At 42.4% G+C, this 26937-nt stretch overlaps 1 protein-coding gene across 1 annotated transcript in view; it reads left to right on the forward strand.

Moving 5' to 3' along the window:
• The window catches only part of LOC140425201 (dynein axonemal heavy chain 11-like), a 755586-nt gene that overhangs the window by 632905 nt on the left and 95744 nt on the right, over window positions 1–26937 (forward strand). The window contains 4 exon segments of the mRNA XM_072509215.1: window positions 532–672; window positions 4232–4402; window positions 6881–7003; window positions 14958–15151. Coding sequence (XP_072365316.1) covers window positions 532–672; window positions 4232–4402; window positions 6881–7003; window positions 14958–15151 — 629 coding nt within the window.

The following is a 26937-nucleotide window of genomic DNA, read 5'->3' on the forward strand; positions in this document are numbered from 1 at the left end:
CACTGACACTATGCTGTTGGCTAAGATGTTGACAACGTGCTTAGAGTCCTGTCTGCCTGGGGTGATTTCGGAGGAGCACACTGGTTTTGTTCAGGGCCGGCAACATTAGGCGATTTGGGGGAGGAGGGGAGGGTTTGAGGCTTTAAAAAAAGGAGGTGGGGAGGTAGAGGGTAGCGGCAGGAAGGGTGGACGGTGAAATGTTGGATATTTATTTGCTATGTGAATTCCTGTTTGCGCCCTTTTTGGTTGTGGTTGATGTATATACACAAATGCCTTCATAAAAACATTTTTTTTCAATGATCGAATGGCGGAACAGACTCAATGGGCCAAATGGCCTAGTTCTGCTCCTGTATCTTATGGTCTTATGTTAGTCTTAATTTACCAAGTTTCTCAGTGCTACTCAATTCAAAATCCTCAAGAAGCTTTGCCAATATACAATTCAGTGCTCCTGGATATTCGGAGAGATTGAAAATGTGGATTCACTTGTATTAGCCTTGTAGAGTAATTCACTGGGAATCTGTTGTCGTACAGGTGAATGAAGCAAAGGAGAACGAATTGAAGATCAACGAAGCTCGTGAGTGTTATCGACCAGCAGCAGCAAGAGCTTCACTTCTTTATTTCATCATCAATGATCTCAGAAAAATGAATCCCATTTACCAATTTTCACTCAAGGTACTAAATTACACACAAAACTGAATGAGTCATTTTCCACAGAAGGAAACGGGCTGAAAATAGCATATAGGTCACTTTGGGCTTGACAGAATGCATCAAGTGGGGTACTGCAAGGATCAGTTATTGAGTTTCAGCTATATTTATATAATATATATTCTATTATCAATGACTTAGATGAAGAGATTGACTGTATTATATTCAAGCTTACTCACATTGCAAAGTTAAGTATGCGAGTAAGCTGCAAGGACGATGTAATGTAGCTGCAAACAATTTGGAAGGCATTAGGTGTATTGGCATTGATTACAAGTGATTGGAGTAAAGGAGTGCAAACGTCTTACTGCAACTGGAGTACAGTACACAGTTGTGTTCTCCTTACCAAAGGAAGAGAATACTTGCCTGAGTGGGGGAAGTACAACAAAGATTCACTACTCTGATTCCTGGGATGAGGAGAGATTGTGTAGATGATAGGAAGTAGGAACAAGAATAGACCATTCAGCCCCTCAAGCCTGCTGTGCCATTCAACTAGATCATGGTTGATCTACCTCAATGCCATTTTCTCGCATGATCCCATATCCCTTGATATCTTTAATATCTAGAATCAATCTGTCTTGAATGTACTCTAGGAAGAAATTCCTCCTCATCTCAGTCCTAAATGGGGTACCCCTTATTCTGAGACTGTGCCCCCAGGTTCTTGACCACCCATCCTCCCCCACACCCACCCCCAGCCATGGGAAGCATCCTTCCTGCATATACCATTAAGCATGCAGATGCAGCAGGCAAATGGTATATTTGCCAACATAGCGAGAGGATTTGCGTACAAGAGCAGTGATGGCTTGCTGCAGTTATTTTCTTTTGATTCGATCATGGGATGTGAGCATCGCAGGCTGGGCCAGCATTTATTGCCCATACCTAATTGCCCTTGAAGGGGCAGTTAAGAGTCAACCACATTGCTGTGGGTCTGGAGTCGTATGTAGGCCAGACCAGGTAAGGACGGCAGATTTCCTTCCCTCAAGGACATTAGTGAACCAGAAGGGTTTTTACGACAAACGGCAATGGTTTTATGGTCATCATTAGACTTTTGTTGAATTCGAATTTCACAATCTGCAATAGCGGGATTCAAACTCGCAATAAGTCCCCAGAGCAATAAGTCCAGTGACAATACCACGATGCCGCCGCCTTCCCGTTTAGAGGGTCTTGGTGACACCACACCTGGAATATTGTGTGCAGTTTTGATCTCCTTGTCTGACGAAGGATGTTCTTGTTATGGAGGCAGTCCACAAAGGTTTACCAGACTGCCTGCTGGGATGGCAGGACTGATTTATGAGGAGGATAGAGTCAATTAGGATTATATTCTCTGGAGTTTAGAATAATGAGATGGGAATCTCATAGAAACCTATAAAATTCTAACAGGACTTTTAGACCATTTAGGATTGAGATGAGGAGAAATCTCTTCACCCAGAGATTGGTGAGCCTGTGGAATTCTCTCCAACAGAAAGCAGTTGAGGCCAAAACATTGATAAAAGCAAATTACTGCGGATGCTGGAATCTGGAACAAGAAACAGAAAATACTGGACAATCTCAGCAGGTCTGACAGCATCTGTGGAGAGAGAAGGGAGCTAACATTTCAAGTCTGGATGACTCTTTGTCAAAGCTAGAGCGGACTTAAAATGGGGTCAGATTTATACTGTTGGGGGTGGCATAGAGCGATGGAGCCGGATAGGGAGCCAGCGATAGGTGAAGATTGACAAAGATGTTATGAAAAGAAAGACAAAAGGAATGTAAATGAGGGTTATTAAGGCTAAGAAGGGTGCTGATAATGGCACATAAAGAGATTAGAATGTGTTAATTGGAGAACATAGGTGAGCAGTGTGTCAAAGGGCAACTAGGAACAGATGGCCCGAGTGGAGGAATGGGGAACAATGGTGAGGGAAAAACAGATCATTGGAAGAAGTTAAAATAAATGGCTGGAAATAAAAAAATGGGGTGAAGGTGGAGGAGAGAGTTCACAGATGAAGTTGTTGAACTCAATGCTAAGTCTGGAAGGCTGTGCCTGATCGGACGATGCAGCCAAAGCACTGTGAGTTTTCAAGAATGCTTTAGATATATATAGCTCTTGTGGAAAAGGGAACCAAGGATATGGGGGGAGATGGGATCGGGCTATTAAGTTCTATGATCAGCCATGATCATAATGAATGGCCAAGCAGGCTGAACGGACCGAATGGCCTCCTCCTGCCCCTATTCCAGATATTCTGCTTACATTAATCACTTCCAACAGAGCTAGTGGGAAGCTGGAGAATGCATTATCTTAAAGGAGGCTTTGACAATTTCAGATAACCAGTGAAAAGGCAGGACACGAGTGTGAAGCACGGGAAATTGGATTTTATTTTTACAAAATGGGATGGGGCAGTAAATGGTATATTTTTCATTTCAACATGCTTTAACAACATTAGAAATCATTTGGGATTCTCTATTCCAAAACTGATTTCATTGGCAGTAGAATCACTACCAGCAATATTAAATTAAAATACATTAGGTGGATTGGCCATGCCTCTTAGTGTCCAAAAGGTTAGATGGGGTTACGGGATTGGGATTAGGATTGGGGTGGGGGGGTGGGCCTAGGTAGGGTGTGATGCACAATCAAGTACCCGTGAGACAAGGAGAGTCATACTAATCGGCTTTAATCAGCTAGAACTGTACCCAGCAGCTTCGATACCGAAAGTGAAGGCTGCTGGGACGGCATGGGTTCTTATACCCCGCCTCTCAGGGCGGAGCTATGTGCATTAGCCAATGGTAAACTCCTAGGTCTAGCCAATGGGCATCCACCTCGCAGGTACTGCAATACCTGGTATTACCACAGGGTGCTCTTTCAGTGGGTCGGTGCAGACCCGATGAGCTGAATTGCCGCCTTCTGCACTGTAGTGATTCTATGATTCTATATCAAGTTTCTGTCTCATTTGAAGCAGGATTTCCTCCTGTTGAACAATATTGGTCACCATTTTGAATGTTGGCAAATTACTTTTAAGTTTGGAGGCAGATCCATTTTTCAAATAATTATAACAGCAGGCAGCAAAGGACTTACTTTATAAATATGTGCTGCCATCTGAGGACCTCGCCCATCAAAAGCATATATCTGGAAATCATTCCTTCCATTAATTTAAATGTACAGTAGATTATAGCAAACCGACTTACAATTTGTCTATATTGCACTTTCCATGAGGGAACATGCATTTGTAAAATGGTTCTTCAGAAGATCATCTTTTTGCCTTATCTGGAGACAAAGGAGAGGTACGACAGGAGCAAAGATTGAAAAGTTAATGGATTGATTCCATATTCTGTTGAGAATTGCAAAATAATGTACAAAAATGATTACAAAATTAGTAACCACAGTTTAGCAGTGCTGTGCCATGAAGAAGAATCGAGTATTGGCCATGTGCTGTTTCACAGGAAGGAAGAGAAAAACAGAAAAAGACATGCCAAAATTATACTCCAAGATGCCATATAGATTGGCAATCACAATAATTCCGGTTGAATAACTGAATTTTCCTTTAATTTCCTTTAGGCCTTTAACATTGTATTTCGTAAAGCTATTGAAAGGACAGAAAAATCCGAGGATCTGAAGGAGCGAGTAGGAAACCTTACAGACTGCATCACATACTCTGTATTTCTTTATACTAGCAGAGGCCTCTTCGAAAGGGACAAGGTTGCATTCATTTCTCACACAACGTTCCAGGTGTGTAATGGTATTTTTCAATGTGGATTGACTCTGGTATTACAGTCATTCCAACTGTCCTGTTGCCTGCTTCACTGCATTTCCAGCATAATCAACGAATCAACGATCAGTAAGGTGTTGCAATCCACTTTCCAATGGCAGGATAGATTATCAAAGCCTTTGGGTCTTCATTAATAACACATTTATAGGGATATCTAACACAGGGTGTTAATTATGCCACCATTTGCTCCTAATGATGTTGTTAATGAGATTACTCTATATTCAGTCAGTAACTTTCTTGTTTGTAACTGGGAAATCCTGGATGACACTGGCCCTTTAATATATTTTGCCAACAAGCAATTTTTTTTACTGCAGGAAAAATATGTTTTCCATTCTCACACATTAGCAGAAAACTGTGAATTGAAAGCTAGGTTTACAAGCATGTTGGACCACGATGAAAACTATTTGGGATCTGTAGAAATTGGAACTTCTTTGCAATTACATTATGAGGCACTTATCCTAAATATTTAATCTTGACAAGTCGTTTGCAAAAATAATTTCGTTTTTAATTACTGTTGTGTGTTGAATGCTGATCATACGGTTTTATCGCCGCTGAATACCTTGATGATAGCGAAACAAGTTCGGCCTAAGTGCTGTGGAGACTTTGCAGAGTCCCACAAACAGAAATGCACTAAACATTTTCTATTTTAAAATTGAGTACTGTGATTATTATTTTTGTTCTTTTTGAAATGTTCCAGTGTAAACTATTTTTGAAAGGACAGTAGAGAAACAGGAAGACATTCTGCAATTTTCACTTGGGAGTTCTTGGAACATTTCATGTCCAAAATGTTCCCAATCAATGTTACTCACAATTTGTTGTGACCAAGATTTAAACAAGGGCTGTGAAATTCTGTGAGGGTTCTCCCAGTCTCCTGCTGTAATTCCATCAGGACACTGATGAGACTGCCACCTGACCCAGTAAAGAGAGGTGACCTTGTACAATCTACAATTTCAATGCAAAATTATTAAAGTGAAATTTACTCGAATTGTTCCGTTACAATTGCACCTAAGATTAATTTTATTCTTTTACTCTTCCTTTTATATTTGTTTTTCAACTCCTGTTTTATTCAATAACAAATTTTTACCAATAGAATTTCTGCCCTTACTTGCATCAAAACACTCTCCTTTTATACCTGATTCTTTATATTGGAACTTCTCTAAAGAAGGATCCAATAGCAAGTTTTGGATGTTATTCCAGGATATCGTGGATTAGTGTATGAAATAAAATAATAAATGTTTGTCATGCCAAGGACCAAAATAAAATATTTTCTCTAATTTTAATAATACATGAGGGGATAATTTTGAATATATGCAATAGTGTAAAATAAGTGATAGCAAATCTGCAAATTAAGTCAGTAGAAATAAAAATTGTGAACTGTGGGTTGGTTATCATGTATTTTGCACTATTGCTCAAAGTTATTCCAGAATTAAAAAGAAACTGTGTTCAGGAGTCATGTCCACAATATATCTTAATACAATATTACCAACACAGCTAATCAGACTAATCTCTGAGGAGATAATTTGAGTAAGGAACCAACACATACAATTCAAAGACAAATAACTGTTTAATTTGTTCATATCTGTGCAGGGCTGACAGCTGCTTTTGAATTTACTTAATAGTTATTAAAATCCATGGATCCCTGGCAATAGGGATTGCATAAGTAGCCTGCAGTGTTCAAATAAAAGAAAGTGATCAGTTTGAACAGTAAAGAGTCCAGATAGTTAGTTAACATTTTGGTAAAATTAAATATATTTTTTACTGTTATTACTTATTCATCTCAATTTTATTTGCCAGTTAAAGCCTTTCACAAAGTCAACTTTTAGTCCGACTTTTCCAATTTTCCGTGGAGCTTGAGGATAAATTCAGTTATGAACAACAGGTTTTCTGTTATCTTGGACTTGCTGTCAGAAACATATCTGTAGTGACCTGTATATCTGCTGGTATGTAATGGGTTAACAACTGTATCATAGTATTAGACAACCACTAGATGGCAGCACTAGATTCAGGTATATAAACTGAACTCAGAGGATCTTGGGTCTATTCAAACCAGGAATGACTAGACAGCAGAGTGTTAGAGAGGTATAGCATAGTTAGCACGTGTAGTTAAATATAATTAATATTTCTTCTGATTTATTTTATCATCAGTTATAGTTCTGTAAGAATGAACAAACTCATTAGTATTTAATTCGTTATTCATTAAATCTATTTTGCTTTGAATTGAAGATTAGTAGTTTCATTGAAATCTAACCATCAGACCATTCTGGAAGTAAAGCAAAGAATAACGACATATTACGATCACGTAATATTAGAATATCGAGATATCAGGTCCAGTGAAATGTCAATAAGGAGCTAAAATTTACCCATGAGAGTTTATCTAACATATGTAAGAAGATTGGAAAGACCCCAAACACGGCATTTAAAATTGATTTATTTTCCAGATCCTGTTGATGAACAATGAAATAGATCTTGAGGAGCTGGACTTTTTCCTGAGATTTAATGTTGAACAAACATACAAGAGCCCTGTTGATTTTCTCTCTACTCAATCTTGGAGTGCCATCAAGGTCATTTTCGCATTTTTCTTTGGTCCCTTACACTTGTGTAAAATGACTTCAAATGTTTGCTATGATAAGAGCACTACATAAATACAAATAAAAGTGTGTATGATTTAATGAGAATAAAATCTAGCATATGCCAAGTTGGCCTGCTAAATTAATAAGTTGTTTTAGACTAAAGCAAATCTACATGATTTGAATCAGGACCTTCTATTATTCTTGCTCTGAAACAAAAGCGGATTGTGTTTTTTGTCGTCCTCGCACTTGTGTAGAGATCATTGCCTAGATACAAAGAAGATAAGAAAATTGTGTTATGGGCCAGGTTTTAGAGAGCCCCAAAGTATATCATGGAGTTCACCTGACCCACAACTTTTAATAGATTGTGGTATGGGGAGCACAAGGCCCACTCTACAGGTGTGGTACAGCAGAAATGGAAACTTATTTTTTAAAGCAAAACAATGTTTATTCTATGAACTCAAGTTAACTTTTTTGAAACAAACAGTGAACATCTTCGCAAACATTAATTCAAATACAACACTCAAATAATACAACACTAAGTAATCCGTAAGCTGTCCTTTTAACATCCAGAAGACTTAAGAAAAAAACCTTTAAACAGAAGCGCATTAGGTTTACATTCACTACTGAGAACATTTATAATTCTGAATTCACCAAATGATCAAGAGATCGTCTTTTCATGACAGAGAGATCAACAGTGCACCTGCTCTGTCTGGCTTCAGTTCCAACACTGAAAACGAAACTGAAACACACCCTGCAGCAAGTAGCCACAAAACAAAAGTAAAAAGCTGACAGACAGCCCAGCTCCACCCCCTCTCTGATATCACTGCAGTAATAAACACCCATTTCTTAAAGGTCCTCTCACTACAGATATTTATAGACACACCCATTTATAAACACCCATTTCTTAAAGGTACTCTCACATGACACCTCCCCCAAAGAAAAAAATATAAACCACCAACTTCAAGATGGTTTCATCTTTCACCTTTTCACTATGCTTTAAGAAATGCACGCAGTAAATGTACATTTTTGTTTCAAAGAACAACAAACGGGTATAATAATATAGTTCATTTTTATTCTTCTTCCTCCAACTGAAATCCTTCCTGATTGACAGTCTCTTTGAACAAGAAGGTCTCTGCACGATCCATCCATTCCTCTACACCTCGGCATTTATCTTTAAAGTCAGATACTTTAGTTCAATCTGATCACATATCCCTTGCAATTCTCCAACACATGAGCATTGGTTATCACAGCTTTCAGGCAGTCAAATGCCTGTTGAAACTCCGCTGTCCATTGAAATTTTTGACGTTTCTTCAGCAGGTCCATCATAGATTATCATCATAGATTATCATAGAATTTACAGTGCAGAAGGAGGCCATTCAGCCCATCGAGTCTGCACCGGCTCTTGGAAAGAGCACCCTACCCAAGGTCAACACCGCCACCCTATCCCCATAACCCAGTAACCCCACCAACACTAAGGGCAATTTTGGACACTAAGGGCAATTTATCATGGCCAATCCACCTAACCCGCACATCTTTGGACTGTGGGAGGAAACCGGAGCACCCGGAGGAAACCCACGCACACACGGGGAGGATGTGCAGACTCCGCACAGACAGTGACCCAAGCCAGAATCGAACCTGGGACCCTGGAGCTGTGAAGCAATTGTGCTATCCACAAGGCTACCGTGCTGCCCGGAGCAATCACGCTACAAAACTTTTGCACAAATGTTCGATCAAATCCACTCATGCCAAGAAATCGCATTATTTCCCTTCATCTCGAGGGTATCGGAAACTCGTCAATAACTGTGTGACCATTCGACCCTGTCCGTTTGTATGGCCAAGGAAAGTGACTTGGGCTTTTACAAATTCACTTTTGGCTCGTTTTATCACCAAACCCGCCTCCTGAAGTCGATCGAATAACTCCATCGGATGTTTTAAATGTTCTTTCCATGTCTGGCTGAAAATGACCAGATTGTCAATATATAACGCACAATTAGGTAACCTGAAACGACTTTGTTAGTTAACCGTTGAAATGTGGCTGGGGCATTTTTCATGCCAAATTGCATAACTTTGAATTGGTATATACCATCTGGAGTCACAAAAGCTGAAATCTCCTTCGCCCTCTCAGATAAAGGTACCTGCCAGTAACCTTTAAGTAAACACAGTTTGGAAATAGAAGCTAATTGTCACACTTTCTCAATGCAATCCTCCAAACGTGGGATAGGATAAGAGTCCGTTCTTGTAACTGCATTAACCTTTCTATAGTCCACACACAACCGTTGGGTACCATCTGGTTTAGGCACCATCACCATGGGTGAGCTCCATTGCCTGCAACCCACTTCAATTACACCATTTTTAAGCATACTCTCAATCTCTTTGTTAACCTGTGCCAATTTTAAAGGGTTAAGTCTGTATGGATGTTGTTTGATTGGAACAGCATTTCCCACATCTACATTGTGTATAGCCATTTTAGTACATCACAATTTATCTCCACAAATTTGCCCATGTGGTATCAATAACATTTTCAGGTCAGTCCGTTTTTCCTCTGGAAGGGAACTCAACAATTGATCCCAATTTTTAAGAACATCCTCGTTTTCCAATTTAATTTGAGGCATGTCAAATTCACAGTCATCTAGATTTGGTTTGTCACTTTGAGTTAGAATCATTAAAAACTCCTTTTTATCCTCTCCTTCCCTTTCAAAGTACCTTTTAAGCATATTCACATGACACACTCGGTGAGTCTTCCTTCTGTCTGGTGTTTTTACCACATAATTCACCATACTTAATTTCCTTTCTATCTGATAAGGTCCACAAAACCTAGCTTTTAAAGGTTCACCTACCACTGGTAACAACAGTAAAACTTTATCTCCAATGGCAAAACTACGAACTTTGGATTTCTTGTCCGCTACCCGTTTCATCACATTTTGTGCAACTTTCAAATGTTGTCCAGCCAATTCACCTGCTCTATTTGATCGTTCCCTAAAATTTGACACACAATCCAATAATGTAATTTCAGATTTCTCACTCACCAATATTTTCTTAATCAATTTAAGTGGTCCTCTTACCTCATGACCAAATATTAGTTCAAAAGGACTAAATTTGGTTGATTCATTAGATGCATCCCTAATTGCAAACAGTACAAATGGAATTCCTTTATCCCAATCCTCTGGATAATCTTGACAATAAGCCCTCAACATTGTCTTTAATGTCTGATGCCACCTTTCTAACGCTCCCTGCGATTCTGGACGGTACGCAGTTGATTTAAATTGTTTTATTCCTAAGATATCCATAACTTCTTTGAATAACCTTGAGGTAAAATTGATCCTTGATCCAATTGTATTTCTATGGGTAGTCCATATCTAGTAAAGAATTTAAGTAATTCCTCCACAATCTTTTTAGCTGTAATATTACGTACTGGAATGGCCTCTGGAAACCGAGTAGACACATGCATTGTAGTCAAAAGATATTGATTCCCACTTTTTGTTTTAGGAAGCAGTCCTACGCAATCAATTAGCACCCTTGTATAATGTTCCTCAAATGCAGGAATGGGTATTAAGGGCGCTGGTTTTATCACTGCTTGAGGTCTCCCTATCACTTGACATGTGTGACATGATTGACAAAATTTAACTACATCTTTATGTAGTCCAGGCCAATAAAAATATTTCTGGATTTTAGCTTGAGTTTTCCTTATTCCCAAATGACCTCCCACTGGTACCTCTATTGCAACTCGCAACACCTTCTTTCTATACCCTACCGGCAATGCTACTTGATGAACTTCTGCCCACTTTTCATCCACCTGCATATGTAAAGATTTCCATTTTCTCATCAAGACATTACTTTTACGGTAATAACACTCTGGTATATACACAGGTTCCTCTTCAGTATATGCTTTCTGATACATCCGTTTTATTTCTACATCTTTGTTGTAACTCCGCCAATTTTCCTGACCTAAAAATATCCGTCACATCCTCCACCTGTTCTTGTTCTTTTTCAACGATTTCCGTTTCTAATAATTGCACTTCAATCTCATCTTCAATCTTTGATTTCTCCTCTTGTATTAACCTGTGACTTTGCGACCTTATCACTACACAATCCGGAAAAATCTCAGGATATTTGTCCTTCAACACTTCAGTTGTCTGATTTTCCACTGGCTTATCAACCACAGTAGGCATCACTCTCACCTGCGATCCAGCTATATCATTACCCAAGATAAACTGTACTCCTGGAAAAGATAGTTTCTCGATTACTCCTACTACCACTTCACCACTCTTCACTGGACTTTCCAACCTCACCTTATATAATGAAACACTACTCCTCTCACCCTGAATTCCACATATTACCACCTTTTCTGACAACATTTTTCCCAAACTACATAACTCCTCATCTCTTACCATTAAAGATTGACTAGCTCCCGTATCACTTAAAATTGTGACTTCTTTAGCTCCTGATACACATGAATAAACTTTACCCACACAAGTAAATTCTTTAAAGACATCTGGCACCTTCTTAACAATTACTTCTTGATCAGGCTGTACAATCTTTTGCACCTCCTTTGCTTCACTTGGGCTTTCCTTTACCACTTTAACAAACGCTACTGCCTTATCCTGTTTTACCACATCAGCCTTCCCAGTGATTTTCTTCAACCACCAACACTGTGACTTTACATGGCCTAATTTATTACAGTGAAAACATTTGATCTGAGGTACCCTCTCCTTATTATTTCCCATCAGATCACCTTTACCTTTACCACTTGAGTATTTCTCATGTCCCCAGTTTCTATCCCTCACAGGCTGAAACTGATGTTGGAAACCAAGCTTTGATTTATGAACTAATTCATAATCATCTGCCATTTCTGCTGCTAACCTCGCAGTTATAACCCTCTGCTCTTCCACATGGGGCTGGTTTAGCACAGGGCTAAATCACTGGCTTTGAAAGCAGACCAAGGCAGGCCAGCAGCACGGTTCAATTCCCGTACCAGCCTCCCCGAACAGGCGCTGGAATGTGGCGACTAGGGGCTTTTCACAGTAACTTCATTTGAAGCCTACTTGTGACAATAAGCGATTTTCACTTTCACTTTTCATGAGTTCTCACTACATCAGGAATTGAATTTTTAAACTCCCCCAAAAGTATAATTTCTCTGAGAGCTTCATACGTTTGGTCTATTTCCAAAGTCCTTCTCCACCTATCAAAATTACTCTGTTTGATCCTTTCAAACTCCATATATGTTTTACCAAATTCTTTCCTTAAATTTCTAAACCTTTGTCTGTAGGCTTCAGGCACTAGTTCATATGCACCTAAGATGGATTTTTTCACCTTCTCATATGCCCCAGATACCTCCTCCGGTAGTGATGCAAACACTTCACTAGCCCTACCTACCAGCTTTGTTTGAATCAGTAATACCCACATGACCTGTGGCCATTTCATTTGTTCAGCTACCTTCTCAAATGAAATGAAAAAGACTTCCACTTCCTTCTCGTGAAACCTTGGCAATGCTTGGACATATTTAAATAAATCCCCACCAAGCCTTCGACTATGACGCTCTTTCTCACTATCATTATCATCACTATCATCCAACTGTATGTTTCCCTTTACGCCTGCCAATTTTAACTGACTGTCATGTTTCATGGCTTTTTTCTGAATTTCAAACTCTCTCTCTTTATCTTTTTCCCGATCTGTATCTCCCTTTCTCTTTCTTTTTCCTCTCTATCTCTTTCGTATTCAAGCTGCTTTAATTCTTTCTCATGTTCCATTTGTTTAATTTGCAACAGAATTTTTGCCATTTCCAATTAGTCAAACTGTATCTCAGGCAACTTTAAATGCTTAGCCACCACCATAATTACCTCATCTTTTCGCATTTTGTCAGGCAATGTTAACTGCAATGTTTTTGCCAAATCTAACAATCTGCTTTTAGTCTCTGACCATAAGGTACTGCGTGTGACCGTCTCCACCCCCAAAAACTTCAGAGCATCTGAAAGAGCCATTGTCCACAACACACTCCCCACATCTGATAAGCAACCACAATATGCTCACCCCTCGCTGTCTTTAAGTTCACTAAGCCAATCCAATAGATAGACTTTTAGCCCGGACGAGCCCCCAATTTGTTATGGGCCAGGTTTTAGAGAACCCCAAAGTGTATTGTGGAGTTCACCTGACCCACATCTTTTAATCTATTGTAGTATGGGGAGCACAAGGCCCACTCTACAGGTGTGGTACAGCAGAAATGGAAAAGTATTTTTTAAAGCAAAACAATGTTTATTCTATGAACTCAAGTTAACCTTTTTGAAACAAACAGTGAACATCTTAGCAACCATTAATTCAAATACAACCCCCAAAGAATACAACACCAAGTAATCCGTAAGCTGTCCTTTTAACATCCAGAAGACTTTTTAAAAAAAACTTTAAACAGAAGCACATTAGGTTTACATTCACTACTGAGAACATTTATAATTCTGAATTCACCAAATGATCAACAGATAGTCTTTTCATGGCAGAGAGATCAACGGTGCACCTGCTCTGTCTAGCTTCAGCTCCAACACTGAAAACGATACTAAAACACACGCTGCAACAAACAGCCTAAAACAAAAGTAAAAAGCTGACAGACAGCCCAGCTCCACCCCCTCTCTGACATCACTGCAGTAATAAACACCCATTTCTTAAAGGTACTCTCACTACAGATATTTATATACACACCCATTTACAAACACCCATTTCTTAAAGATACTCACACATGACAATTAGACAGGAAGGAACATGTGCCTGTCATAGAGCCTGTTTAATATTTCTTCCATGTTAAATGTTCTGTTCTAAGAAGAATTCACCATTTATTGTGGCTACAAATACAGTACAGCTTTCCAGTACATCTGTGCTAGAATATTCTTTATTTCCCTGCTGCCCCTCAGAGACATCATCCAAAATCACAATGACACATGTACAGTGACAATTCTCAGATTTGCCTCATCAGCAGCTCTCTCAACCCCTCCACTGTTCCTCATTTTTTGGTTTTGCTCTTTGTCCAAGATCCAATGCTGGCAGAAATTTCCTCCAACTAAATATTGGGAAGACCAAAGCTAATGTCTCTGTCCTGCCGTAACTTCATTCTCTTTTGCTGCCCTCCCAGACCATTGTCTGAGGCTTAACTTGACTGTTTGCAATCCCGGCATTCTATTTGTCCCTGAGATGAGCTGCCAACCCTGTTTTCCCTTCACCACCAATACCTCTGATTCCCATCTCCATAGTAACCCCCATCTCCACCCTTGTGTCAGCCCATCCTTTACTACTATTCGACTCAACTATTTCAACATTCTCCTTGCCAGCCTCTAATCTTTCACACCTGTAAACTTGAGCTCATTTAAAACCCATATCCTAACTCACACCATCCCATTCACCCATCAGCCGACCGCAAGATGTAAAATACTTATCCTTCTTTTCAAATCCTTCCCAGGCCTCGTGCCTCCCAGCTCAGTAACTTCATCCAGCCCTGTAATCTTTGGCATTCCTCCAATTACAAGCTCTTTTGTGTCCTTTATTTCAAAAGCCTTCAGAAAGTCCATATAAACCACATCCACTGGCTCCCCTTCATCAACTCTACTAGTTACATCCTCCCTAAACCTCTCCACCTCTCTTCTACTTAAAGATGCTTCTTAAAATCAATGCATATGACCAAGCATTTGTTGATCTGTCTTCATATATATCCTTGTGTAGCTGGTCTGAGATTTGCCTGATGACACTTGGTGAAGTGTCTTGAGATGTTTTTCCATGTTAAAGATGTGTGCAGATGTGAGTTGTTGATGAGCAGGCAAAAAGAGCAGATAAAAGCACGGTTGTTGGAAGTGCACTAATGGTGAAGTGAAGGAGGAGGCATGAACAAGGATGTGTACTCTTTTCCCACGAGTAGTAAAAAATATGTAAAAATAGAAATGATGCAAGTGTTGCTTTTGAATGTTTTTAGACAATGGCAATGATGGATGAGTTCCGTGGGTTAGACAGAGACATTGAAGGCTCAGCCAAACGCTGGAAGAAATTTGTTGAATCAGAATGCCCCGAGAAGGAGAAGTTTCCTCAGGAGTGGAAGAAGAAGAGCTCCCTCCAGAAACTTATAATGCTCAGAGCTTTGAGGCCTGACAGGATGACATATGCAGTGAGGTAATTACACAAAATCATACAAGGAAGGTGTGAGATGATGTGAGGGCTTCATTGCTAGACTTTCTCAAAACACCATCTTCAAATAAATCCATCACTAGAGATCTGCATTGTTGATCATTATTGGTTTCCTCCAAAACGTTAGCGTGTATTTTTTTCTTTACCTATCTGATTTTTCACCCATTTTGTATGTCACCATCTTTGGATTTCCAAGCTTTAAATCGACATGAGCCACAAGTGCTGATTTTTCGGTAACAGAAATCTGCTCTTGGGGGTTTAGGTAGAAATGGTTGGCGAGAGTTAAAGACATCAGAAAAGTGATAACATCCAGGAGACAGTTCCTATGAGTCAGCATCCAGGTTTAACACATGTGACTTCAAGGCCAGAATTTTACCTTGCTTGAGCAGATGTGCGCCCAACCGAAAGAGCATGAAATTGCGTAAGACCTCGGGCACAGGTCCCAACATCATTATGAACTTGCGCAATATTTTGGTTGGCGGGCACGCACCTACTGACAATCGAGCAAGCAATTTAACCCATAAAGGGACCAATAGAACACAATTTTACGTGGCCTCTCAGCGTGAAATTACATTGAAGGGCCAAAAGCAGCCGGCAGCGTGTTTCGTGCCCACCTCCGGGCCAGTGGAGTGCACATGGACAATGATGAAAAATTCAGACCAATGTGCGCAACCCCCTGCAGAGAAGCACAACAATATTCTAACTGTATATACACCAAATTTCTGCGTTCCCTGAAACTTGCCATTGAAACCAAGCCAAGAAGAGAATGGCAATTTATGGGGTTAATGAAAAGTCAACCACATACAGCAGTAAATAGTCAGTGCAAATATTCCCTGCAAGCTATGCAGATGTATGGCCGCATAATAATCTGGTATAAAAACCCACACTGGCTGCTCATAAGTAGTCGCCTCTAAGATATTTGACAAAGGGTCATCTGGACTCGAAACGTTAGCTCTTTTCTCTCCCTACAGATGCTGCCAGACCTGCTGAGATTTTCCAGCATTTTATTTTTGGTTTCAGATTCCAGCATCCACAGTAATTTGCTTTTATCTCTAAGTTCTTGTTCAATCACTGGCACACAGAAATATTTAAAGTGAACAGGACGCATCCAGTGAAAAGAAATTTGGAAAGGAATTTGTTCCATGCTTCTGACTGATTTCTTACCATTGGGAAAGGGTTTGCTAGGAGTACTTGTGCTGAGAGGTTAGTTTCTGAATTTTGTAGATATTGAGCCTCAAAATCAGGATTGGTACTGCCATAGCTGCTTTAGGTTGGTCTTTGGACAAAGCAAGATGATGATCGGCGGCTGCAACAGCCTGTTGTGGTGATACCTACAACTCGTCAGCAGAGAGGGGAGCAGCAGACGAAGGGTTGAGGTTGCCGAAGTCAATATCTGCATAACAGGGTGTACAGACTCAGTTGCCTTCATCTCTCAGAAGAGCAGTGCTTCAGGTGGCTGAGCTTGTCGTGTTAGTTGTAACAGACATCTGCAGCCTCCCAAAGAAAACCCGCTCCCTGCTGGACTTGGGGCGTGATTCTCTGAAATGGAGACAGAGTGTGAACGCCGTCGCGTTTCACGATGGCGTGAAACGGCCGTGGGCAATAGCGATTCTGGCCCCCGAGGGGGCCAGCACAGCGCTGGAGCGGTTCACGCCGCTCCAGCCTCCCTTCACGGCACCAAATGGGCGCCGCGCCAACCCGCGCATGCGCAGTTGGGCCACGCCAACCCGCGCATGCGTAGTTGGGCTGCGCCAACCGGCGAATGCGTGGGGGACTTCCTCAGGGCGCCGGCCCCGATGCAACATGGCGGGGTTCAGGGGCCGGCCGCGTAATAAAATAGGGCCGGGACTGGAGAGGCCAGCCCGCCGATCGGTGGGCTCCGACCGCGGGCCAGACCCCATCAGAGCCCCCCCCCGGTGAAGGAGCGCTTTTCTCTGCCCCACAGGCCGCCCCCCCCCCCCCCCCCCCCACCCTACGCGCAGATTTCTCGCCGGCTGCGAGCAGGGGTGAACGGCGCCGGTGGGACGCTGCCGTTTCCGCGTGGCCACTCGGCCCATCAAGGCCGGAGAATCGGCGGCCCAGCCCCGGACAAACGTGCCGGCGCAACTGGCGCCGGTTCTCCGCTCCTCAGAGAATAGCCTGCTGCCATCGGACCGGCGCCGCGGGAAAAAATGGCGCGAACAGCGATTCTCCCATACGGCGCGGCATGGGAGAATCGCACCCTTGGTGTCCACACATTTCCAACTACTGTGAAAGTGACCACTCAAATGTTTTTCCTCTGCATGCACTCGAGACAAATCCAGGATCCCCTAGTTGGCTGGACAAACGTTCATAAGGCAAGGTCGCTGATTTGATGATCACCAATGCCAGCAGTTATATCAACTTTGCCTGTGATGATGCAAGTCAGAATGAACAGCTGCACATCTGGTTGGCTTCTCATGGGTGCAGGGCTTCAATGACAGCACAAATGTAGAAATCCACACAATCTCAGGTAAATCAGGTGTATTCATAAAGTGCAAACTCCACACAGTCACACAAGATCGGAATTGGACTTAGATCCCTGGTCTGTGAGTCAGCAGTACCACCGTGCCACTTCAGCACCACTAATGAACTATGAACTTGGACTCCTTGATCATCCTGAATTCATTCTGAGACTTCTCTCTCTGTTGATTCAAACTCCTAACTCCGTCACTGGATTGGTCTTTCAAATACCTGTTGAGATTGTATCCCTCGAAGCAGCATTACATCTGCTGCTGTGCATTTAACCCAAACCCAAAAGTTATTTTCTATTAGGTTGCTGCATTAAATGCAGCAGGCAGGCAAACTGAAAGTTCTTCTTTGTTTCTTACTGGTGCCCCGCCAGCCCAATCCACAACCACTCTGCTCCGAACATACCTCAAAGTTATTATTGGGATCTTTCTCTTCCTGTCCTCCCCTCTGGCTGTAAACAACTCCAGTTATAAAAAATAGTAAATCTTCCAGCTTCAACGCATCACAAAAATTGGAGAGAGACTGATGACATGCATTATTTCTTTCAGTGTACTTTTTAATGTGATTTTTGCCAAACTTTTGTTTTTCATACAAAACAGAAGATACTGGATAAATTCAGCAGGTCTTTGACAAAGAGTCATCCAGACTCGAAACGTTAGCTCCCTTCTCTCTTCACAGATGCCGTCAGACCTGCCAAGATTGTCCAGTATTTTCAGTTTTTGTTTCAGATTCAAGCTTTGCTGGATTGCTTTAATCTCTTTGTTTTTCATATTTGTGATTTTTTAAATTTGTGCCTGTTTTTAAGATGTCCAATACATAGCTGCCACGTCCCGGGAATATTTTTCAAAAATAAAAGTTCAGCATGCGGAAATTTAAGCATAACTATAAGGTTGAAAATAAAATTATCCTAATTCCAGTTGTTACTTCTTCAAACTGCTTTTGGAACATTCTCGAGAACATTGCCTTCCCACATAATGTTTGAACTGAGGAAGCAAAGAAGGGCAATCACGTGGCTGGTGGTGCACCAAAGATCCCCAACCTATCAGAGAGAAACAAACGGCAGAAGAAATATGTTGGCAAACTGCTATGAAATGCAGAACCAATCAGGCAGTAATGGTCAAAGTTTTCAATTATCCTAATGTTAACTGGTATTAATTTGGTGTGGAGGGTGTAGAAGGCACAGAATTCTTCTGTGGCAAACCCAACACGAAAAGCCGTTCTGGACTTTGTGTTATGGAATGAGGTTTGAGTAGGTAGAAAGGGCGTCAGTGGGAGAGCGCTTATTGGTAGTGATCATATTTCAGTTCGATTCAGATTAGTTATGGAAACGGGTAAAGAAAGACCAGGAATAAAAGTTTTAAATTGGAATACGGCCGCATTTACTAAATTGAAATGTCATTTTTTTTTTAATTTAGAGTTCCCAATTCATTTTTTTTTCCAATTAAGGGGCAATTTAGAGTGGCCAATCCACCTAGCTTGCACATCTTTTGGGTTGTGGAGACGAAACCCACGCAAACACAGGGAGAATGTGCAAACTCCACACGGACAGTGGCCCAGAGCCGGGATCGAACCTAGGGCCTCAGCGCCGTGTGATCGCAGTGCTAACCCACTGCGTCACCGTGCTGCCCACAATTGAGATTGTAATTTGACAAGAGTGATCTGGAAACAGGTACTTGAAAGAAAAACAGTGACGGAGCAGAAAGAGGTCGGCTGGGAGAGTTAAAGAGGATTCAAAACAAATGTTTCCATCAAGAAAATCCAACTGTTGATGCCAACTGGATGTCAGAGAGCTTACAGAGTAGGCTAAGGCAAATTTTTTTTTAAAAAGCTTATGCCAAAAGCTCAATGCTGTGGAAAAGCTAGAGGAGTGTAGAAATTGCACGGGGTGAAATTAAAAAGGAAAGCAAAGAGAGGGCGTGAAAAATATATTGGCAAGTAGAATTAAGGGAAACCCAAAGATGTTTATAAATACTTAAAAAGCCAGAGGATAACTAAATAAATCATGGAGTCAGTTACATTCCAAAACATTAACTTATGTGTGGAGACAGAAGATGTGGCTCTGAATGGATAGTTTACACATATTTTCAAGGGAATGAAGCAGATATTGGCCTTGATTTCCATTGAGCCGAACTGACTCGGGAGCCCTGTGAAAATTGCAGGGGTGGGTAGTTTAAAACCCCCTGTAATTTTAGTGGAAATGGCCCTTTCAGTAAGTAGGTATATTTTATGGCCTTTCAGAGGAGGCATTAACCAAGATTAACTGGGGAGCCCCAGTTTCAAGTGGGGAACAAAAAGAAAACAATCATATGTTCCTGGAATTCTTTCATTGACAAACATTGAAATATGAAAAAGGATTTTACTCCTTCAATTTGAAATGAAAAAATGAAAATCGCTTATTGTCACAAGTAGGCTTCAATGAAGTTACTGTGAAAAGCCCCTAGTCGCCACATTCCGGCGCCTGTTTGGGGAGGCTGGTACGGGAATAGTTATCTACCTTACAATACAACATCTGTGATTTTATTGTAGTGATTATGAACTCTGGTGCACTAATCTGAAGTGATTTACATGCCTAGAGATCTCTTATAATGAAAAGAAAACCTTGAGCAGCTTTTACTTAGATTACAAAATACCCCACCTGCTCCTAGATTGCTTTGATTGACAGGATGTATGGTGCAGCTAAGGAAAGTAAAAGCCATCTGGTTTTTCAATTCCAAAAGACTCCATTGTTTATATTTTCCAAGGTTGGTTATTATAGGGAGTCTGTTATGAATACGTGACTGAGTTTCAAAAGGTCCAGAACCACTTACCTTAGCAGGGACTGAATTCACATTTTGATTGACAGTTTTAAGAGGTTATTAAATGATTATCTGTCTTTGATATTGTTAGTGAAATTGATGTATATTTGTTTTTACACAGACTGGCCATTGAGGGGATTTAATATTTTGAATCAGTTTTTTAATGAATGATTTATTTGAATATCATGTGTTTGAGTGAGAGCTCCATTTGATTGTGAGAAGTTTATTTTTTCTCATCTCCATTTCAAAGACAAGGGGCGCGATTCTCCCAGCCCCGCGCCGGGCCAGAGAATCGCCGCAACCGCGTTGCCCCGACGCTGGCGCATGATTCTCCGAGGTGCGAAGAATCGGCGTCATTTGCGCTGGCGCGGTGCCGGTCACGGGCCGCTGTACACGGCAGGGCCACCGATTCTCCGGCCCGGATGAGCCGAGCGGCAGCGCGGAAAAAGCAGCTGGTCGCTGCCGGCGGGAACTCTGCGCGAAGGGTCGGGGGGCAGCCTGCGGGGGGGGGGGCGGTGAGGGGGGCTCCGTCCCCAGTGGGGGCTTCCGATGGGGTCTGGCCCGTGATCGGGGCCCACCGATCGGCGGGCCGGTCTCTTCCCCCACCCTGGGCCTACTTTGTTGCTCGTCCGACCCCAGAACCCCCGCGCCCTGTTGCGTCGGGGCCGGAGCGTTCAGTAAGGCCACCGCACATGCACGGGTTGGTGCCGCCCCCAGTGCGCACCAGGAAGTAAGGCTGGAGTGGTGTGAACCACTCCAGCGCTGTGCTGGCCCCCTGTGGGGGCCAGAATCGCTACAGCCTACGCCCGTTTCACGCCGTTGTGAAATGTGACGGCGTTCACGACGGCGCGGACACTCTGTCCCGCGATCAGAGAATCGCGCCCATGGCTCCTGAGGTCTGCCAATAGTGGATACTGGTGAATGGAGGACACTTGGGCATGGAGAAGGAGTTGGGAATTTGAGGGAGCCTGGTGGTTTCATGGAAGCATGGCGGTAACATGGGGAATATAAGGAAGCATGTGGGGTCATGAGGAAGTATGGAGAATATGAGGGAGCATGGGAAGTATAGAGTACCATGGAGAGGACCTGGGAATATAAGGGGGAAAAGTGGTATGGGGGCATAGAGTACGCATTGGGGAATATGAAGCCACATGGAAGGGGCACGTGGGGTATGGGGGCATGAAGCCAGCATGGGGAATATGGGTGTCATTGAGGGGTGTGAGGAGTGAGTGTTGGAGGCCTGATATTCATCATTAAAACTGGGAAATGACCCAATAAATGGAGGTGGCAATGTTGCCTCCAGAGCCAGCAGGCCTCCCTCATGCAAGAATGTGGCAGGCGGAGGGGGCCTTTTTAAAGGAGAGGGGTCTGCCAGATCGTGAAGTGTCCCATCTCAGCCTTCCCGCCTCCTCCATGAAACCATGTCGCTTAGTAGTCAAGGAGGAGTGTGAAATGTTGGATGGGATAAATACAGTTATGGAGGAATATTAAGATGTTTAGCATCCTTGAACATGGATGAATTACCAAGCCCAGATGAAATGTATTTTAGGTTGTTGAAAGAAACAAGGAAATAATTGCAGGGGCTTTGACAAACATCTTCTAAATCTGTGGTTATAGATGTGATGCTGGAAGACTAATGTAATTGCACCATTGTTTAAAAAGGAAGGAAAGATAGCCCCAGTCAGCCTAACCTCGGAGGTGGGCAAATTATTGGAAAAAACTCTGAGACAGTATAAATTGTCATTTCGAAAGGCACTAATTAATCAAGGACAGTTAGCACAGATTTATTAAGGAAAGGTCATAGCTGAATAACTTGATTGAATTTTTTGAAGAGGTAACAAGAGGGATGGGGTAGTGCATTTGATATCGCCTTCATGGTTTCTTGCAAGGCTTACAACAAGGTTCCACATGGCAGACTGGTCAGAAAAATAAAAACCCATGGAATCCAAGTGAAAGTAGCAAGTTAGAATAAAAATTGCCCATGTGGCAGGAAGAGAAGCCTATTGGTGTTTATCAAGTTTTCCTGGACTTTATTGGGTGCCTTGCTGTTTGTGGTATTTCAATAATTCAGCCTCAAATGTCGGGCCTTGATTTTTTTTCCGATGATATGAAAATTTGTTTTGTGGTTGATAGTGAGAAAGAAAGCTGTAGATTGCAGAAAGATATCAGTGGACTGGTCAGGTGGGTGGGCAGAAAAGTAGCAAATGGAATTCAACCTGGAGAAGTGGAAGCTACTGGATTTGCAGAGGACAAACAAGGCAAGAGAATACAATAAATTGTAGAATTCTGTGAAGTATAGAGCGACAGAGAATTCTGAAAGTGCATGTCCACAGATCCCTTCAGGTAGCAAGGCAGGAGGATAAGGTAGTGAAGAAGACATTTGGGATACTTGCCTTTATTTGCCTAGGCATAGGGTATAAGATCAGGAAAGTTATCCTTGAATTGTAGAGGGCAGCACGGTGTCGCAGTGGTTAGCTCTGCTGCCTCACGACGCCGAGGTCCCAGGCTCGATCCTGGCTCTGCGTCACTGTCCGTGTGGAGTTTGCACATTCTCCCCATGTTTGCGTGGGTTTCACCCCCACAACCCAAAGATGTGTAGGTGGATTGACCACGTTAAATTGCTCCTTAATTGGAAAAAAATTAATTGCGTACACTAAATTTATTAAAAAATAATCCTTGATTTATATGAAACAAAATTAGACCACAGCTAGAATACCACATACAGCTTTGGTCACCGAATTACAGGATATGATGGCACTAGAAAGCATAGAGGAGATACAAAATGTTGCCAGGTATAGAGAATTTTAGATACCAGGAAAGATTAGATATTTTGGGAATGTTTTCTTTGGAACAGATTAAAAAGATGGGAGATTTATGTAAAGTGTATAAAATTATGAGGTGCCTAGAACGAGCAAATAAAAAGGACCCATTTCCATCAGCAGAGGGGTCAACAACTGTGGGGTGTAGATTAAAAGCAATTGGTGGAAAAATTGGACAAGAGTTAAGGAGTGAAAGACTGAAACACTCAGCCTGAAAGGCTGCGATTCCGCAGTTTCTGGCACATTTGACGGGATGATTCCTGGCTGCTGCAACGCTGAGAATTACCCCACTATTCAGTGGCTCTTCACCTTTTTTTTGGCCTGGGGGTGTTTCTCCCCACCGAGGCTGCACGTGGGAGATTTCCTTCTGGCGAGCTGATCTCACCAGCAGGAACAACTGTTCGCAGGTTGGGGCACCATTTTGATTGCCAGCCCCGATCTTTCTCCTCCACCCCTCCAGGGTGGCACTTCTTTCATTCCCAGGTGACAGTCCTAGGGTGCCTGGTGTCACTGGCAAATGCCAGTCTGACAGTGTCTGGGTGCCAGGTTGGCACTGATAGGTTACCATCCTGCCCTGTCCCCGACCACCCAGGAGTCTCTAATGGCCTAAGAGACACCCCCGAAGTGCCGTTACGCCTGGTCCACATTTGTGCGGACAGGCGTGGGCGCGGCCGGTGAGTACCAGGCACTGGGTGAATCCAGCGTCTGGGTGTTTAAATTAGGCTCGTTTAAATATGCAGATCTGAATCTTGCCCGGTGAGAGCGTGACCCAGACCGCGCCGGGTGGAGCAAGCTGGGTTAAGCCTGGCGCGGAGCCCGATTAGGGGCTCTCGACAATTCACCCATTGTGCCTGGATCTGCGAGGGGCACAACGTGTTCGCTGAATTGCACCCCCTCATCACATTTAAACAAAATTTGGATATGTACTTGAGGTGGTATAATCGACAGGGCTACGGACCAAAAGCTGGAAGGATTAAACTCAATGGCTCTTTCTCAGTTGGCATGGATACAATGGATCAAGTGACCTCCTGTTGTGCTGTAATTTTTCTTGTGTTTTGAAAGCAACTTAAATGCTCTGTTTAATTCTGGCAAAAACAGCTGTGCTTAATCACTAATCTTGAAATAGTCTATGCACTGTCTTCCATTTCTCTTCTGATTTGTACAGTATTGTGAAGAATGTAAGTGCTTAAAAACTGAACCAGGTCTATGCCGCCACCCCGGACCTTTGCAACCCGGTACATCCCTCCTCTTTCACCAGTGAGGCCTCCTCTCCTGGCCCTGCCAAGAGACCCCTCAACTTAACTTCATCCTGGGTTTTCTGCACTTCATTCTGTGTGACACAATATTGTCCCTCCCTCACCACCGCTCATATCAATATCTTTGCGTTTCTTTATTTGCTTGAGTTGGCGACTTTTAAGCAAGCGGGTGGAGTTTTCTTTGCATGTCAGATAACCAACTGGCCACAAATATAGTATTAAATTATCTGAAGTTGTCTGTAACTAACGCAACTGTGCTAATTTGTTGTTACTTTACTTTTTATTGCATACCACTAAACTTGCACAATACTAAAACTACATACAAACGAGCTATTAGTGGTTTTTGTCACACTTTATACTGCTTAAGCTGTCATCTTTAGGTAAGTTGGTTGGAGGGAATGATCACAATTTGTGCTGCTAAAGGGTGATTCCTCCTGTGTTCTTCTGTTCTAGTAAAGTTTATAATTACAGAAAAGTGGATTTTTATTTGCATTACTGTGTGTGTGTTTCTTTAATTTATTTATAAAATAGCATTTAAGACACAAGTCTGTGACTGTTCCACATATAAAGGTTTTATGAACAACAGCACACAAAGCTTGCGTGCCAACAAATTTCAAAAATGCTCTGTGATGTTAACTGTTGCTAACGACATAAAATTGATCAGCGTATGTGCATGCGCGCTTCTGCGCGTACAACTACAAATCTGTACATTTGACAGCAACCAGCACAAGTTTGATTAATTCACGTTAGTTAAAAGTTTTAACAAAACAGAGCTATGGAGCAAGTAAAAAGCTTATTAAAGAGCTCAAATAAAAAGTATTCACACTTTGATGTTTTATATAGGTAACCATGTGTTTTCAAACTTTTGAGGCTTGGATATAATGTCCAATAAGGCAAAACAACTGATTGTGTAGTTTTCATAAACTAATCAGAGGCCTGAGTACTGGGTGGTGCAGCATTCTGTAACACGGCTCTTTCAGCTCTATGTTGTTCTCCCTTTCTCCGTAACCTTCATAGGCACTTGGCTGTTTTGGTACAGTGTGCTTTTCAAGTTTGCCACAAGAGTACTTTTTATTATTGTCGTAAAGACACTGAGGCTGAGTGTTAATGGCTGTTTCAATAGATTCCTGCTGTAATCTACCGGAATAGATGCAAATTCAGCTAAACCCGTGTGTTTCTTGTTTGAACACAGAGCAAAATGTCCTTTATGGCATCATAGGAGCAAGAGCCTCTTGCCTCTACCAGGCAGTCAAGAAGTCTTACAACACATTCACCTGAGGAAGGAGCTGTGCTCCGAAAGCTAGTGATTCGAAATAAACCTGTTGGACTTTAACCTGGTGTTGTAAGACTTCTTACTGTGCTCACCCCAGTCCAACGCCGGCACCTCCACATCCTGTCTACCAGGCAGCTGATGTCAGAGACAGCAAAGTCGGAGGGCACGTTTTGACAGGGAAAAAAGATTCCCGTTTTGGGCGCATTTAGCGGGGTGTTTCTCGGCGCTTGCAGGAACACCCTGCTGAGGCCGCTTCCTGCACTGACTAGCTCGGGTGCCCAGGTGGCAGCAGGAGTGCCACTGACAATCCTGCCGAGAGCCCAATCATCTGGGGGCCTCTGATGGGTGACCCCCATAGGTGCCGTTACAGCTGGTCCACCATCATGGCAAGGTCTCCTAGACGTGGGTGTTCATCCTCTGGAGAATCGGGTGCCGACATACTTAAGTGAGATTAACTGATTATTTAAATACATAAATCTGCCACGGATTTAACCCAATCTCTTTGATCAAGCTTTTAAGTATCTACCTTAACATAATCTGATTTGGGGGCAGCACGGTGGTGCAGTGCTTAGCACTGCTGCCTCACGGCGCCGAGGACTCGGGTTTAATCCAGACCCCGGGTCACTGTCCATGTGGAGTTTGCACATTCTCCCCGTGTCTGTGTGGGTGCCACCCCACAACCCAAAAAGATATGCATGGTCGATGGATTGCCCACGCCAAATTGCCCCTTAATTGGAAAAAAATAATGGGGTTCTCTTTTTTAAAAAAACACATGTAAATCCACTGGGCGAGATCCAGATCACAATGTCTCGCGAGATCTCGTTAGATCTTGCGAGGAATTCCGTGCGTTTAAAATTTTAACGGCCTCACCGAGTCAGGTGCGACAAGGCTGTTCGATTGGGCCTAGAGAATTTCCTAAATCAGGAGTTCCTGCACGCGGCTTTCTGTTGGGATTGTTATACCTATTGATGGGAGGTTGTGGAGCCCAAATGGAGGCCAAAGCCAACGTTGGAGACTGGACTGTGGAGGTGAGATGCAGAAATGTTTTTTTAATAGTAGAAATAGCCCCCTAATCAGTAAACAGGAGATAGTCTGTCCTCCCCTGGAGACCTACATACATCTGCCAGACTTTCCAGTC

The sequence above is a fragment of the Scyliorhinus torazame genome, chromosome 6 (assembly GCF_047496885.1).
Source record: "Scyliorhinus torazame isolate Kashiwa2021f chromosome 6, sScyTor2.1, whole genome shotgun sequence".
NCBI classification, from domain to species: Eukaryota; Metazoa; Chordata; class Chondrichthyes; order Carcharhiniformes; family Scyliorhinidae; genus Scyliorhinus; species Scyliorhinus torazame.